The 12,704-nt window shown below is 40.3% G+C and overlaps 1 protein-coding gene across 1 annotated transcript in view; it reads right to left on the bottom strand.

Moving 5' to 3' along the window:
• The window catches only part of ARMH3 (armadillo-like helical domain containing 3), a 133,092-nt gene that overhangs the window by 91,936 nt on the left and 28,452 nt on the right, over positions 1 to 12,704 (bottom strand). Inside the window, exons 15-20 of the mRNA XM_026851282.1 lie at positions 11,601 to 11,702; positions 7,695 to 7,753; positions 6,274 to 6,339; positions 5,123 to 5,192; positions 3,539 to 3,599; positions 625 to 713 (exon numbers count right to left, since the gene is read on the bottom strand). Coding sequence (XP_026707083.1) covers positions 625 to 713; positions 3,539 to 3,599; positions 5,123 to 5,192; positions 6,274 to 6,339; positions 7,695 to 7,753; positions 11,601 to 11,702 — 447 coding nt within the window. The remainder of the gene's footprint in view (positions 1 to 624; positions 714 to 3,538; positions 3,600 to 5,122; positions 5,193 to 6,273; positions 6,340 to 7,694; positions 7,754 to 11,600; positions 11,703 to 12,704) is intronic.

Genomic DNA, 12,704 nt, shown 5'->3' with positions numbered 1-12,704 from the left:
CTCAGACCTTCCACACAATGACTGCATCATAAAACAATCCTACAAAGCTATGTCCAGTAGATTACAAGTCAAATCCCCGAAATACTTATATATCTCGGGATACCAGCAACATGAACTACACTATCTATCATGAATGCAAAAGACAGAGTTAAAAGCCTCTCTTCCCTCCCACCGACATTTCTCGGTTATTCTTTTCAGAAGTAGCTGCACACACTATTCTATATGTATCCATCTCTTGCAGTAAAAAGGATAAGTAAGGTCCACCTCCCTTTACCCAAGAGGTACTTTCTACTCACAAATATCTGAGAGAAAAACACTACTGCATAAAACATTACTTGATTTCTCCAATCAGGTGAAGAGGGACTCAGGTAATAAAACAGAAGAACCAAGACATGTGGATACCATGGTGATCATGGCCAGACAAGAAAGTAAATTAGCTACCATTATGATAATGACCTGGCTTTCCAAAAGAGATAATTTGCATGTAGCAACTAAGAAGCAAAATAAAGATGCTTTAACAGAATTGCTGCTTGCTGTTTAACCCTGTAGCAACGGAACAGTCACAGCCACCCAATAGCCACTCTGGGCTTTTCATATTTTACTATCTCTGCAGATGCAAAGTACCTGACCAGAGCTCCCTCCAGGTGTAATGAAGCCTCACTCTGCATTTCTTCTGGTAGCACAGCAGCTTGTGCACAATCTGAATGCACCGTCTGGAAGAGAGAGGGCAGAGGATTAATTACATTGTATTTCCCATCAATTCTACATCAAACCTGGAAATGTCTCTGAAATCAACAGAAGGGAAACAGACAAACTCAAAGCCTATCAGAGGAAGATGGGACTCATGGCTTTGGGGTCCTAAACGGAAGCAACACCCGCAAGAAAGAACCAGATGAGACAAGACAAAGGGGCCTGTATGCCAGTTTAAGCTCAACACAATTGGACCAATTACAAATGTAAGTTGGTTGTTTTCATCTAATTAATACTTCCCACTCTTTGCTGTCCTTACCTGAGGATCTCATAAGCTCCACAAAAGTAGTTACTTAACTTGCAGGCACCATATGTACACGATACTGTGCTCAGATTTTGTAAAATCTGGACACAATGGAGCTTTTCAGTTTCTGTGGCCCAAATGATGAGGCTAAAGGAAGTGACAGCATCAAACCAACCACAGAATTTTTAGTTTGACTGAGGCATGCAGTTTAATTATATAAAAAAGTAAAAATATTTGTCCAATTTTCCAGTCTCCTTAAACAAATAAAGCAACATCTACAAGTTCTGAAATCCCCCAACATACAGCTAAGTATACTTGTGAAGTCTCCAAATTCTGTACATCTCTATAGCATCTAATGTTCATACAAACTCTTAGGTCCACATTCTTCATAAATTACACCAGAACTAAATATACAACATAATGAGTAAATTCTCTAGCACTAGCTATCATTAACGACAAGACAGAAAATATATGTGAATTTGAATTTGTTAGACCAAGCTATTTTTAGTTATTGACATTTAGAAAAAAACAGAAGGAAGACTTCAAATAGGAAAAATTCCTTTTCCCCAAATCCTCAGTTCTCAAAAACCACTATCTCATTAATATCAACATCTCTCTGAAAATACACCACACATCAGACAAACAGAGAGATACCAAATTTTAAAAGTCTGCATGGAAGTTATTCAAAATGGGGTGAAGAATTCAAAACAAGGCTTTACAAACCCTTAAGAAATAATATACAGAAAGTATACATTATTCTTTTCTGACCCGTAGATTATCCCCAAAATACCACAATGGGGTATGTACTGAAACTAACTTTAGACAAAGATAAAACCATTTATAATAGAGTACTTAATGTGATGCTCAGCTATCTCAAATTGGATTCTCACAAATTCAACTAAGAATAAGAAGCAAATCAGCTAGGATACAGACAGCTGACTTCAGATCAGCCCTGAGGAGAGACCTGCTATTTCTGATGTTGCTGGTACCAGACAATGCCCAGTACCATTCCACCTACATATTTGCTTGGCTTTAAGACTAAAACTGGCCACTACAAAAAAAACCCCCAACTTTAACCAGAGAGAATCTGAGAAGAGTTAAAACATTTCTTTAAAATTACAGTAGCTGTTAATGCAAAATACTCTGCAGACATATCTCAGCATTGAAACCTTATGGTTGTATACAGTAACATACAGTTTTCTGGGTGAAATCAAGGCATGGAAGAAAAGGGATGAGGAGGGGCATAACAGTCCTAGTACCCCTGCCTAAAGAGCCAGAGCACCAGCTACCAGCCTACAGAGTCCCAGACTACACTGCTTTAGTTATGAAGTTATCCATCCTGGTGGAGTGTCTTTGTCTTTTAGCTTTGTGCCAAGTATTCATAATACATGTAATGGACAAAACACACCCTTGGTCAAAGCAACCTGGATTTCTCTTTTAATATACCCTCCATTGAGCAGCTTCATATTGTCACCTTTTAAATGTATTGCAGAGAAGTATGACACTAGCTGTGCATTCAGAACACCCACTTTGTCTGCAATAACTGTGTCTGCTATGGGATGGTTTCAGACAGAAGCATAATGACAGGACCGCGCAAACATGCCAAAATGAATGGATACAGATGTCCATTGATGGCTGGTACTGCTCATTATTTTCACTCATAGGGTTTCTAGATGTGACCTTACTTTCAAGCCCAAGGCACTTCACACCTTTCTTCTGAAATTCCAATGCACTACACCCATCTACAACTAATTCCGTAATTGTGATTAAAAAATAATTTCTCACAAACTCATAATTGAACTGTACAACCCTTGCAAAGGCACTATAGTTGCCGGGTTATTTGGGCAAAATCAGAACATGCTGAAAAGTTACCTTAAGGGCAAACAGCCTATGTATCTTTATCTCTTCTACAGAATACAGTGCTGCTCAAGCCTTGGGGAAATTCAGTACTGTACAAACAGTCAGAGCAAAGCCAATGATCTGCCTAAATCCTATTTCTGCCCTCCAGGCTAAAGCAGAACAAAGCATTCTAGGGGCCTCCTGGGACACATGGAGTGCTCATGTGTAGCCCTGTTCTCTTCTCTCCTTTTCCCCATTGCTAAGTTTTACCCCTTGCTGCCTAGCAAGCTATTTCAGGCTTAAACCTCTCTCCCACTCTGCACATTGCCTTCCAGGCCACATGTCAGTCATCCTTGGTTTTTCAAAACTGTCTTTTCAGTTTCTACACCAAGACTCATCTTCTGGGAAGTGGGGATTCTTGCAAAGACTCTGTGTTATGAAACTTTTTTCAGATTGAAAAGCTCTTTGTGTTTCATCAAATAGATTAGGAAATCTGTCTGAAAGGTGGAAATTCATTTCACTTTCAATTTTCTGGCACACAGAGCATTTTAGAAGTTGAAAAAGTTGCTAGAAGAGTTCATGAAAAGCCATCCTGCTCCCCACCAGCCACAGCGTGTTATTTCAGCTGGAAGATTGCTCTATGACTAGAGTTCCACCCAAATTCAAACTTCAAATGAAATCACAAGTCATCCCACAGACACTTACACATAGAGATCCATAGGAAATTCTTTCATCATGTGTGTTACGATGAATTCCACCATCAAATCTGACAGAAAAGAAAATGATAAACTAAGTATTGAGCTACCTATGGTTAACTTCTAGTAGACAACAAAGAGGAAGTCAAACTACCCCACCTACCTACCTCTACCAGACAATAATCCTACTTAGATGAAGAAATGTCACTTTTTTTGTTTGTTTTAAAGAGGATTAGACATTCTCTGGAATTAAAAAACTACTGGAAACTGAGGGCACGTAATGTAATTTGCTTTGAGGCACTGCTTCCCCATATGTTTTCCCGCACTATTTGTCAAATAAAGAACACACCATGAATTCTGGTGCTTAGAGCTGCTCTCTTATTTCAAGCCTTGTCACTAATGGAAAATTCCATTGAGAAGTACATTTCAGAAAACCATTCTTACCAGAAACAATGCACAACCTAGATGTTTACTTAAAGAGAAGACATTGTAGAGAACATCTGTTTTTTCCTGAAATAAATTCTGAAGCAAGTAAACCTATCTTGATCTCAACATTGGCTAAGCTTCTGCTTCAGACTTGTTCAGAAAAAAGAGTAAGAAAAAAAATAGGAGAACGTCTGTAACATTTAAGGGCTCCCAATATGAGGATAAGAGGTAAAGAGCATAGAAATACAATTGAAAGAGGTGTTACCATGGTTCAGCTAATAAATGCTAATTGAATATGTGTGTGTGTGTGTGTGTGTGTTCTCTGCCCAACACAACTTCAGCATAAAATGCTTAACCCATGCCAGTGGTAACAACTATGAGATGTAACCTCCTAGGGCACTAATAGCCCAGCAATATGACTCAATAGTGATGAAAAACACTCTAGGGCGTGAAATCTGGTAAGTCTAGAAAGATTCTTCACGCAGCTGTTGTGTCTTGGCCTCAACAATCACCTGTTTGAAAATGCTGGAGTCTGAGACTGCTTCCATATCATCAGACTTAAGAGTCATTCAGGGATCCAGGCTCCATCCATTTCTGCACCCATTTATGCTTTTGGCCTCCCACAGCAATAAGTGTCACAATTTAATCGTGTGTTGCATGAAAAGCTTTCAACTGTGCCTCCGTATCCACAGGCAAAACCAACCCTAGCTACTAACATTCCCACTGGGTTTTTGCTCAGAAAAGGCTAAATGCCCAGCAAACACATTCACAAACACGTGTCCTTTCCACAGGTTTGCCCTCATCACATCATCTACAAAGTGCTTGTGACTAACTGTTACCACACTCACCTAAAGGACTGAATTTATTAATCAACTTCCCTCCCTACTGTTACTAATTCAGGTAAGAGAGGACAACAAGCTTCTGAAAAACTTCCTGTAAATGTATATAGGAATTATTGATACAGAGCAGCAATTTTGAATTTAATTTCTCCGTGAGGCAAACATGTATAGAGATAGACAGTCCACTGCTGGAAATACCTTTAGTACATAACTGCCCTCCTTTCAAGTCCATCCACCCCCCACCTTAATCCACAAATCTCCTATTTCTATTGCAGAACAAAAGATGCTTCAGGAACCACAAGCATACACATACCCTTAACAATACTCACCAAGCACCGCACACACCAGTGGGCGACAGGGCAGGTTCTTGTCTGCTGCTTTTTTCCTATGTCTCATTGGCTTCAAACACACAAAAAGATGAAAAGTAGTCAGCAGAAGTCTGAAGTGATGTTCTCTGTATTACTGTATTTCTCATGGAAATAATACCACCAGCACAAGCTTCCCTTTGTCTTTTTCTCCATCTGCTATCTCACCTGTATTAACCCTAAAGGTTGTAGCTGGAGCAAAATTGTATCTGCTTTTCAGCACACTGACCACTGGATTTTTGTTTCTCTAGCTGTATAACTGGAAGGCACTATTATATTATAGGATGTGGAGGGGAGGAAGGAAAAAAAAAAAAAAAATTACACAGCAATTCCTCCCCTTTGGTTAACGTCCTGATTTGCTCCTGACCCAGAAGTCTGATCTGCATTCTTAACAGTGTGTACAGTATTAAATGCTTTGGTCTTTATTGTAACAGACCAGAAAGGCTAATTGAATGGCAAGTTTGTTAAGTGAGAATGACTAGCATCTTTGCAGTATGCTCACTATAAATTAAGATGTTTATTTCTCTCCTAGACTAGTGACACTTTCAAGTGCTGCTTCACTGTCAGATGAGGTGGAACTTGCGAAGTTGGTACCACGAAGACATAATGCATCAAGTTAGGATAACCATTCAAGTCACTTGTAACTACAAAGCTTCATGAGCCAGGTAAGGATGCTTCCTCCACAGATACCTATAGGAAAAAGCACCTTAAAGGTGAATCACCCCACCCAGGATGAAGCATAAACCAAATTAAAGCACTCGGTGTAACTCCAGCTGGCTATTAATATATCACATGAGATCTAATGCTTGAAGATTAAGGCAGAACATTCTCTCTGCCACTGATTTCCCCAGAGACCTCATAATACACAGCTCCTCCCCAGCTACACAGGCCTCTGAATTCACCAACAGGGCAACCAGCTCTTTGTTCTTTGAAGGAGCGAGGCATTCTAAGAGTGATTTCAAAATCATTCCCCATCTACTGCGTTTCTCACAGTTTTTCCACATGCCTTAGCAATCTAGGTTAGACGTCTGTGACACAGTTTTTAACATACAGGGATTCAAATCCTCTGTGTTCTCATCCCAGAGAAAGCAGACCATCTGGAGGAAAAGACTCACCATCCTGTGTAGGTTTACTCGAAAATTCATGTTGTCATCATGGAGAAAAGCATTAGCATACTGATCCTATTGAAAAGAGCAAGAAGAGTGAGGAGATATGAATAACCAACCAAGTGTCCAACACCTTCCACTTGCCTCTCAAATCACATGCGTTTCAGTGTAAAACTCCCAACATATGGCTATAAGGTTAGAAAGCTACCTGTCACCTCCTCTTGACCCCACCCATGTCTCCAGTCACACAAAAGTAAACACCTCCTGATTCCAATTCCACTTTAGTTAAAGTCTGCACTACTGCTTGTTTTGTTAGCAATTTACTGTCCATTCTCCTCCTTTGCTCATCCAAACTCTGGACTGCACACACCACAGTGTCAAGAGTTTAACAAGTTCTGTATAATGCATGAGGTGGTTCTCCAGCACCAAGTTCCCGTGACTGTGTGAACAAAGGTTTATATCTATGTTTTGATGGACCCATCATGCCAGAAGTTACTGCAGCGCTATCAGCTGTCCCACACCTCAGACAAAGATCATTCCACAAACAGCTTTAAATCAAAGTGATTCCTCCAGATAATGCACAGCCAGGCTGGGTAATGAATATACCCTCCTCTCTAATACCAGAAACAAAACACACCCTTGCTATGTGGAAACAGAATTTCTTATCTTGTATTATCTATGCATCCACCTAAGAACTCAACTGCCAAAAGCATTTAATTATAAATATCTGAAATGCAGATGATCAGTTTTCAGGCTGCATCCTAAAGAAACATTACTTCAGAATCCTTACACTGGCTACCAACATTACTGGTTTTTATTCTTTGCTAACAATGAAAGATCTTTACTTCAAAGCAAGGAAAATGCAAATGCCACACAAACTCAATCACTATTCAGGACATCAGTCAAGCCATTAATACATACTTCCCATAAGACAGGACCACATTCAGCCAGGGCTGCTGACATAGCTGTAATACTACTTTCTCACCCTACTACCAGATTTGCTACTTGTCGGGACCCTACAGCCATGGGGCTTTCTTTCAGACTCATATCCTTGTTAGGCAGAAGGAATATGACATAGTCCATGTTTACTGTGAACAGCACAAAGCTGAAAGCCATTAGCACATTACTCATCTAAAAGCCACAGCACAAGGTCACTCACCAGCTAAGAGCAAAAAGGCTTAGGTTCACTCTTTTCTCTCTTCATCCCTGAGAGTTGACTAACCCAAATAAAATTATCCAATTTTCAAGTTTCAAGTCAGTTTTAACAGTACTGCATCAGGTTTATTAGCAAAACATTAAGTGCCTGAGGTCCTCACTACTTAGCACCACTGTGGATCTTCAGCTCCAGCTCAACAGGAGGCAAGGGATGTGCATGCAGATAGATCCCTGTAACACACCATCTGCTGAACAGTTTCACACAAGAAACCTACCTCTGCTATGCATGTCAGGATAATCAGACACAGCTTGCCACTGTGTAGCCGGTGCTCATCTGCAAAGAAGAAAAAACACGTCCTCCATGACCCACACAAGCCTAGCAATGCTGAAGAGTGAGATAGCTGCTGCAGCAAGAGAAAAGCCCACCCCTGGAGATTCTTCATACTCCTACTCCCTCCATAATAGCTAATAGCCTAACTACTCTCATTAAGCACTCTCCCTCCAGCCTGACCGCTAAATCCTAGCAATTTATTGCCAGTCTTTGCCAACAGCAAAGTTTCTGATTTGAACCTCCAACAGCACTATCAGTGGGGCTTCTGTCTAATTAAGTTTTACTTTCACAGATATTCTAAATACCAGGGTTAATCCCTGCCTTTCTGTCACAGCAGAGATGCACTTTTCCCTCTCAGACAAGAGGGAAAGAGAGACCACCGTTGCTGTAAGTTACGAAACAAGCAGCAAAGCTTTGGGAGAGGCATAGCATGGTGTAGCAGAATGACTCCTGACATTATGCTCAAAGTCCCAAGTTTTAACCCCAGTACTGACAGACATGACCTACTTTGTTCTGTGCAAAAACCATGAAAGAAGGATGTCTGCAAAGACATAGGATTTTAAGCCAATGGAGTTCCACCCTGATCACGTTCCACAACTTGTTATTCACTTTACAACTTCAAGCACCTTGAAGACTGAAAGACTCACAAATAGAGAGGGACTAAAGGCAGAAAAATGCTGTTTTAATTTGGATTATTTAAAACTCTTCTCTCTCAATTTTAACCTTGAAATACCAAAAAACCCAAGATACTCTATGATTGTATGTAACTTAGAATAGAAGAAACCTCTGGCCCAATTCTTGCTCAAAGCAGGGCCAGCTAAGATCAGGTTGTTCAAGGCACTGTCCAATCAAGCTCATTTAAAAACCTTTGTTCTAAAAACCAAGCCACCTGCACCACATACAAAACATACCACCACCGCAACATGCTTATAACTAAATTCTGAGGAAGCTTAAAACTGCACATTCCTGAGACCTCCAACAGCTTCTCTAAAGCCTACGACTACTAAGCATGCCACCTCAGATACCAAACTTGGAGGAGAAGGAAGTCTGAAACAGTCAGACCACTTTCACAGAAATCAGAAGACAGCATCAGCCGAAGTCCTTGCATCTTTGCAGGTCACTTTTACAAACACTTTACTAGTTAGTGTGTATACTGTAATCTATAAAAATAGAATAGTCTTAGCTAGCTGTTCTGTCTAGTTTGATGCCTCTTTTGTTTTCCTTTCTATGCTGCTGAGGGACAGACATTTACTAACAAGATGTGCCCTGAAGAGTGCTGATTTCATCTTGCTGCACTAAGTAAGATGAAGAGGAATTTTGGAATGGGAGAGTTAAAAGTCTCTTCTATGTCTCCTTACCTCAGCTAAAATGTTTACCTGACAAGTTTTCTACTCCAGCAAAGCAGGAGAAATGGCCTCAAAGAACTCTGATACACTGGAGCCTTGTTATTTTCCCACTGTAAGACCTCCCTGTATATTTCTCTAGGTGCTGCTACCACTTTTCTCTCTGGGGATTGTGCTGTACAGGCTCCTGTTCTGCACCAAGTACTCGCCTTCAGCTGATCTGTTGTGAATATCATGCCATTTTCAGCAGCTATGCAGGCAGGTACTCACACAGACACTTCATACTTTCACAGGATCCTTCCTTAAAGGAACAAAGCATACCACTTCCTATGAGGAGGTATAACAGTATGTACCCTGTTTTATAGATGGGAAAAAATGATGCAGAGTTTGTTTCTTCCAAGGCAGTTGCCTCTGACTGACAAAAGAGAGCAAACAAGATAAGGATCTAGCAAACACAATCTATTAAATTATGCTGTCTGGGACAGTACCGAAACAACTGCCTAGTCCTGGACGTGGAACAAACCAGTCTCCCCTCTAAGTGTTCTCTCCCATCTCAAGACACATGGAATAAATTAGTTATTCATTCTTCTTCTCTTGTTATATTGGTGTCACAAAGAATCATAGAATTATTTAGGTTGGAAAAGACCTTTAAAATCATCAAGTCCAACCATTAACCTCTCACTGCTGCCAAGTCCACCATGTCCTTAAGTGCCACATCTACATGTCTCTTAAATACCTCCAGAAATAGTAACTCAACCACTTCCCTGGGCAGCCTGTTCCATGCTTGGCCTAATCAGAATATAAGGAGAGGAATAGACCCACTCGAATTAGTAAGCACTGGTTTGGAAGGCATGCTTTTTTTAAACCATCAGTGGAACTCATTGCCACATACTACCATGGTGGCAAGGAGATTAAGTCTATCAGTCATACAAATTTCAAATGTTATACAAGCTAGAACCAAAGTAAAGAAAGAAACATCAACTCCTGTCTCATACCAGAATAAACTCATCTCTTGCTGGCTTGTTTAGTAAGGAATCCCCTCTATCAGATTTCACTCCAGCTGAAACTAATCTAGTTTGGCAGTTCCTGAGGCCCTAGGCAGACTTTCTATATTACAGCAGCTAATAAGTGCAGAAGTTAAACAGAAAAACATAAAATCGTTCCACCAGAGACTTGGATCAGCAAGAGAGACCCTAAGAAAAGCAAATGAGGATGAGTAGAGCACTGTGCAATCTATAAAAAATGACTGAGCAAAGATTGACATGGTTTAGCTTAAAGACAGAATAAGAGGAAACATGAAAGCGGACTTCAAATACATAAGGGCTGACCACAAAGAAGGAATAAGTAAATCTATTCTCAATATCTATCTTGGAGAAGATAACTAGTGATTAATTTAAATCACAGCAAAGAATTTAGGAAGCACGTGAAGCTTTCTCACAATAAGGGTAGTTAAACACTGGAATGGACAGTCTTAAAATGATGCTTCATTATCAGAGTGTCTTCATGCAACCTGTTACCAAAATCACTGAGAAAAGATACAGGTAAACCTCATTCTGCCTTGGTCTTGAGGGGTGCACTAGATATTTTCATGAAGTCCCTTTTGGTCCTAACTTCAATTATTCCTCAGCTAGGAACAAGCTGAACAAGACAGCCAGCCACAATTTCAGTGTAAGCTAGCAGGTAGAAGAAACTCTCCTGCCTGCTTTTATTGAGTGCCAAGCATTCATGAAGTTCAGTAATCAATGTATCAAAGCTCTGCAGCTATCTTCTTATTTTTGTTCAGTTGTTGCATCTAACTTAACAGCAAAAGTCAGTAATAGGCTGAAATATGGTACAAAGATCACTTGTTATGTTCACACTATGGCCCTGCCCATACAACCACTGGGCAAAACAGCACCCTTGGGTACCTTAAGCAGGAGATGAAGCAATACTTCAACTCCAGCAAGCTGAAATTAACCCCTCAAAACTATCAGGAAAAACAAAAAGCACAATATGGAAATATATCTTCTAAGCAAATTATTGCCAGTACAGTGTAAGCTACAGCTGTTCTCTTTATAATTAAAGAGCTGCCTGTTTAACCAGCAAGTACGAAAGGACAAAGGAAATATTTCCTTCTAATGCTGAGCTTTGCTTCCTGTGTCAGCTTCTAATGTTCTTAAAAATACAGTTCTCTGGTACATGATTTCCCTACTCTGACAGACAGTTGGGAATCAGATATTCTCACATCTCCTGCATAGGTACAGGCTTGGTTATTAGGTATTATTATTATTATTACATTATTTCCATATTTGACTTCTCTCCTGCCAGCACTAGGTCTCTCCTAGTCTCATAACTCTTATCTCACAATAAGAAATCATTTCATTTTCTCAAAAGGTGAAATCTTCAGTTCTCTAAAGAGACTCCAGTTAACTTCTATTTCTGGAGTCACTAGACATGTTCTTATGCCCTCCTGACTTCAAGAAGCACTGCTTGCTGCATCAACAGCTGCATCAACAGAATTCATTTACCTTTTGTGTCCTGCATCACAATCGAGCTGTACTTCAAGAAGGTTATCAGCAGGTTGCTAGTTTGCACATCAGCATCCAAAGGCAGCTCTGCAGAGCTTATAACTGGAACAAAGCAGATAAGACACATTTACCCTCCACAAATACAAGAGATAACTGTACAAAGAACCAAGTCACAGACTCCCAGATCTGGGATAGGATCAGCTTATTTGCAAGGTCACCTGACCTCCTCCTTCATGATCACCCAGCAAAGATTTTGTTTTGCAGATTGGGACCACTCCCTCAGAGACTATTTCTCCTGCTCTAAGTATAGGTTTGTGGTATCCAGCAAACTAACATCTGTCCTGCCCAGCCCACCCCATCAAGGGAGATCAGCCTACTGTTTAGCACTCATCAACATTTCCAACCTAAGAAGCTCAAGATATTCTCATCAAAATCCAATTAATTCTTACAATCAACATAGCTAACATTCACATCATTCTCAGCTGCAAAAGAAACATGCCCTGCAAACTGTTCTCATTTTCAGCAATTTTGGAATTTTGATTCCAAAAGGTCCACATCAATTTCATTCTTCCCTCCCAACAACAGCCTTTCTTTCAGAAACAACACACAAGATGGTAATGTAACAATTACTGCATGATCAAAATAGTAGAAGAGAGAGGTAGAAAGAGCAGCTTTATAAAAATCAAGAAGCATAAGCAATCATAGCTTGTGCTAGAGAAATCATAACACAGCAGGGAGCAGAAACATATTTTCCATACCTGCAGCAGAAGAGCAAGTTCACTGGCATTTCTCTAGGATATATTCCTCGTTACCACCAGCTGTACTTTTGGCACCTTAACACTGGACATCACCTGCCTTAGACTTTAGGAGAAGCTATCTCAATTACTCTGCTAACTGAACAATGTGCCTCCTGCTCATTCCCCATGTACTATCTCAAGCACTGAGTTTATGAGCTGTCAGACCTCTTATCGTGTGACTGAACCACATTTTTACTGAGCAGGAGCTGTCTGCAAAGGCCATTCTCAACCTCCTCATTCAGAAAGGCTTTACGAGAAATATTGAAGGGGGAGGACTGGGGCTGTCCTGGAAACAGATCTGCAGACC

This window comes from Athene cunicularia (assembly GCF_003259725.1).
Source record: "Athene cunicularia isolate RWA chromosome 6 unlocalized genomic scaffold, athCun1 chr6_part1, whole genome shotgun sequence".
Taxonomy (NCBI): domain Eukaryota; kingdom Metazoa; phylum Chordata; class Aves; order Strigiformes; family Strigidae; genus Athene; species Athene cunicularia.
This window is presented reverse-complemented; position numbering and strand designations above follow the sequence as displayed.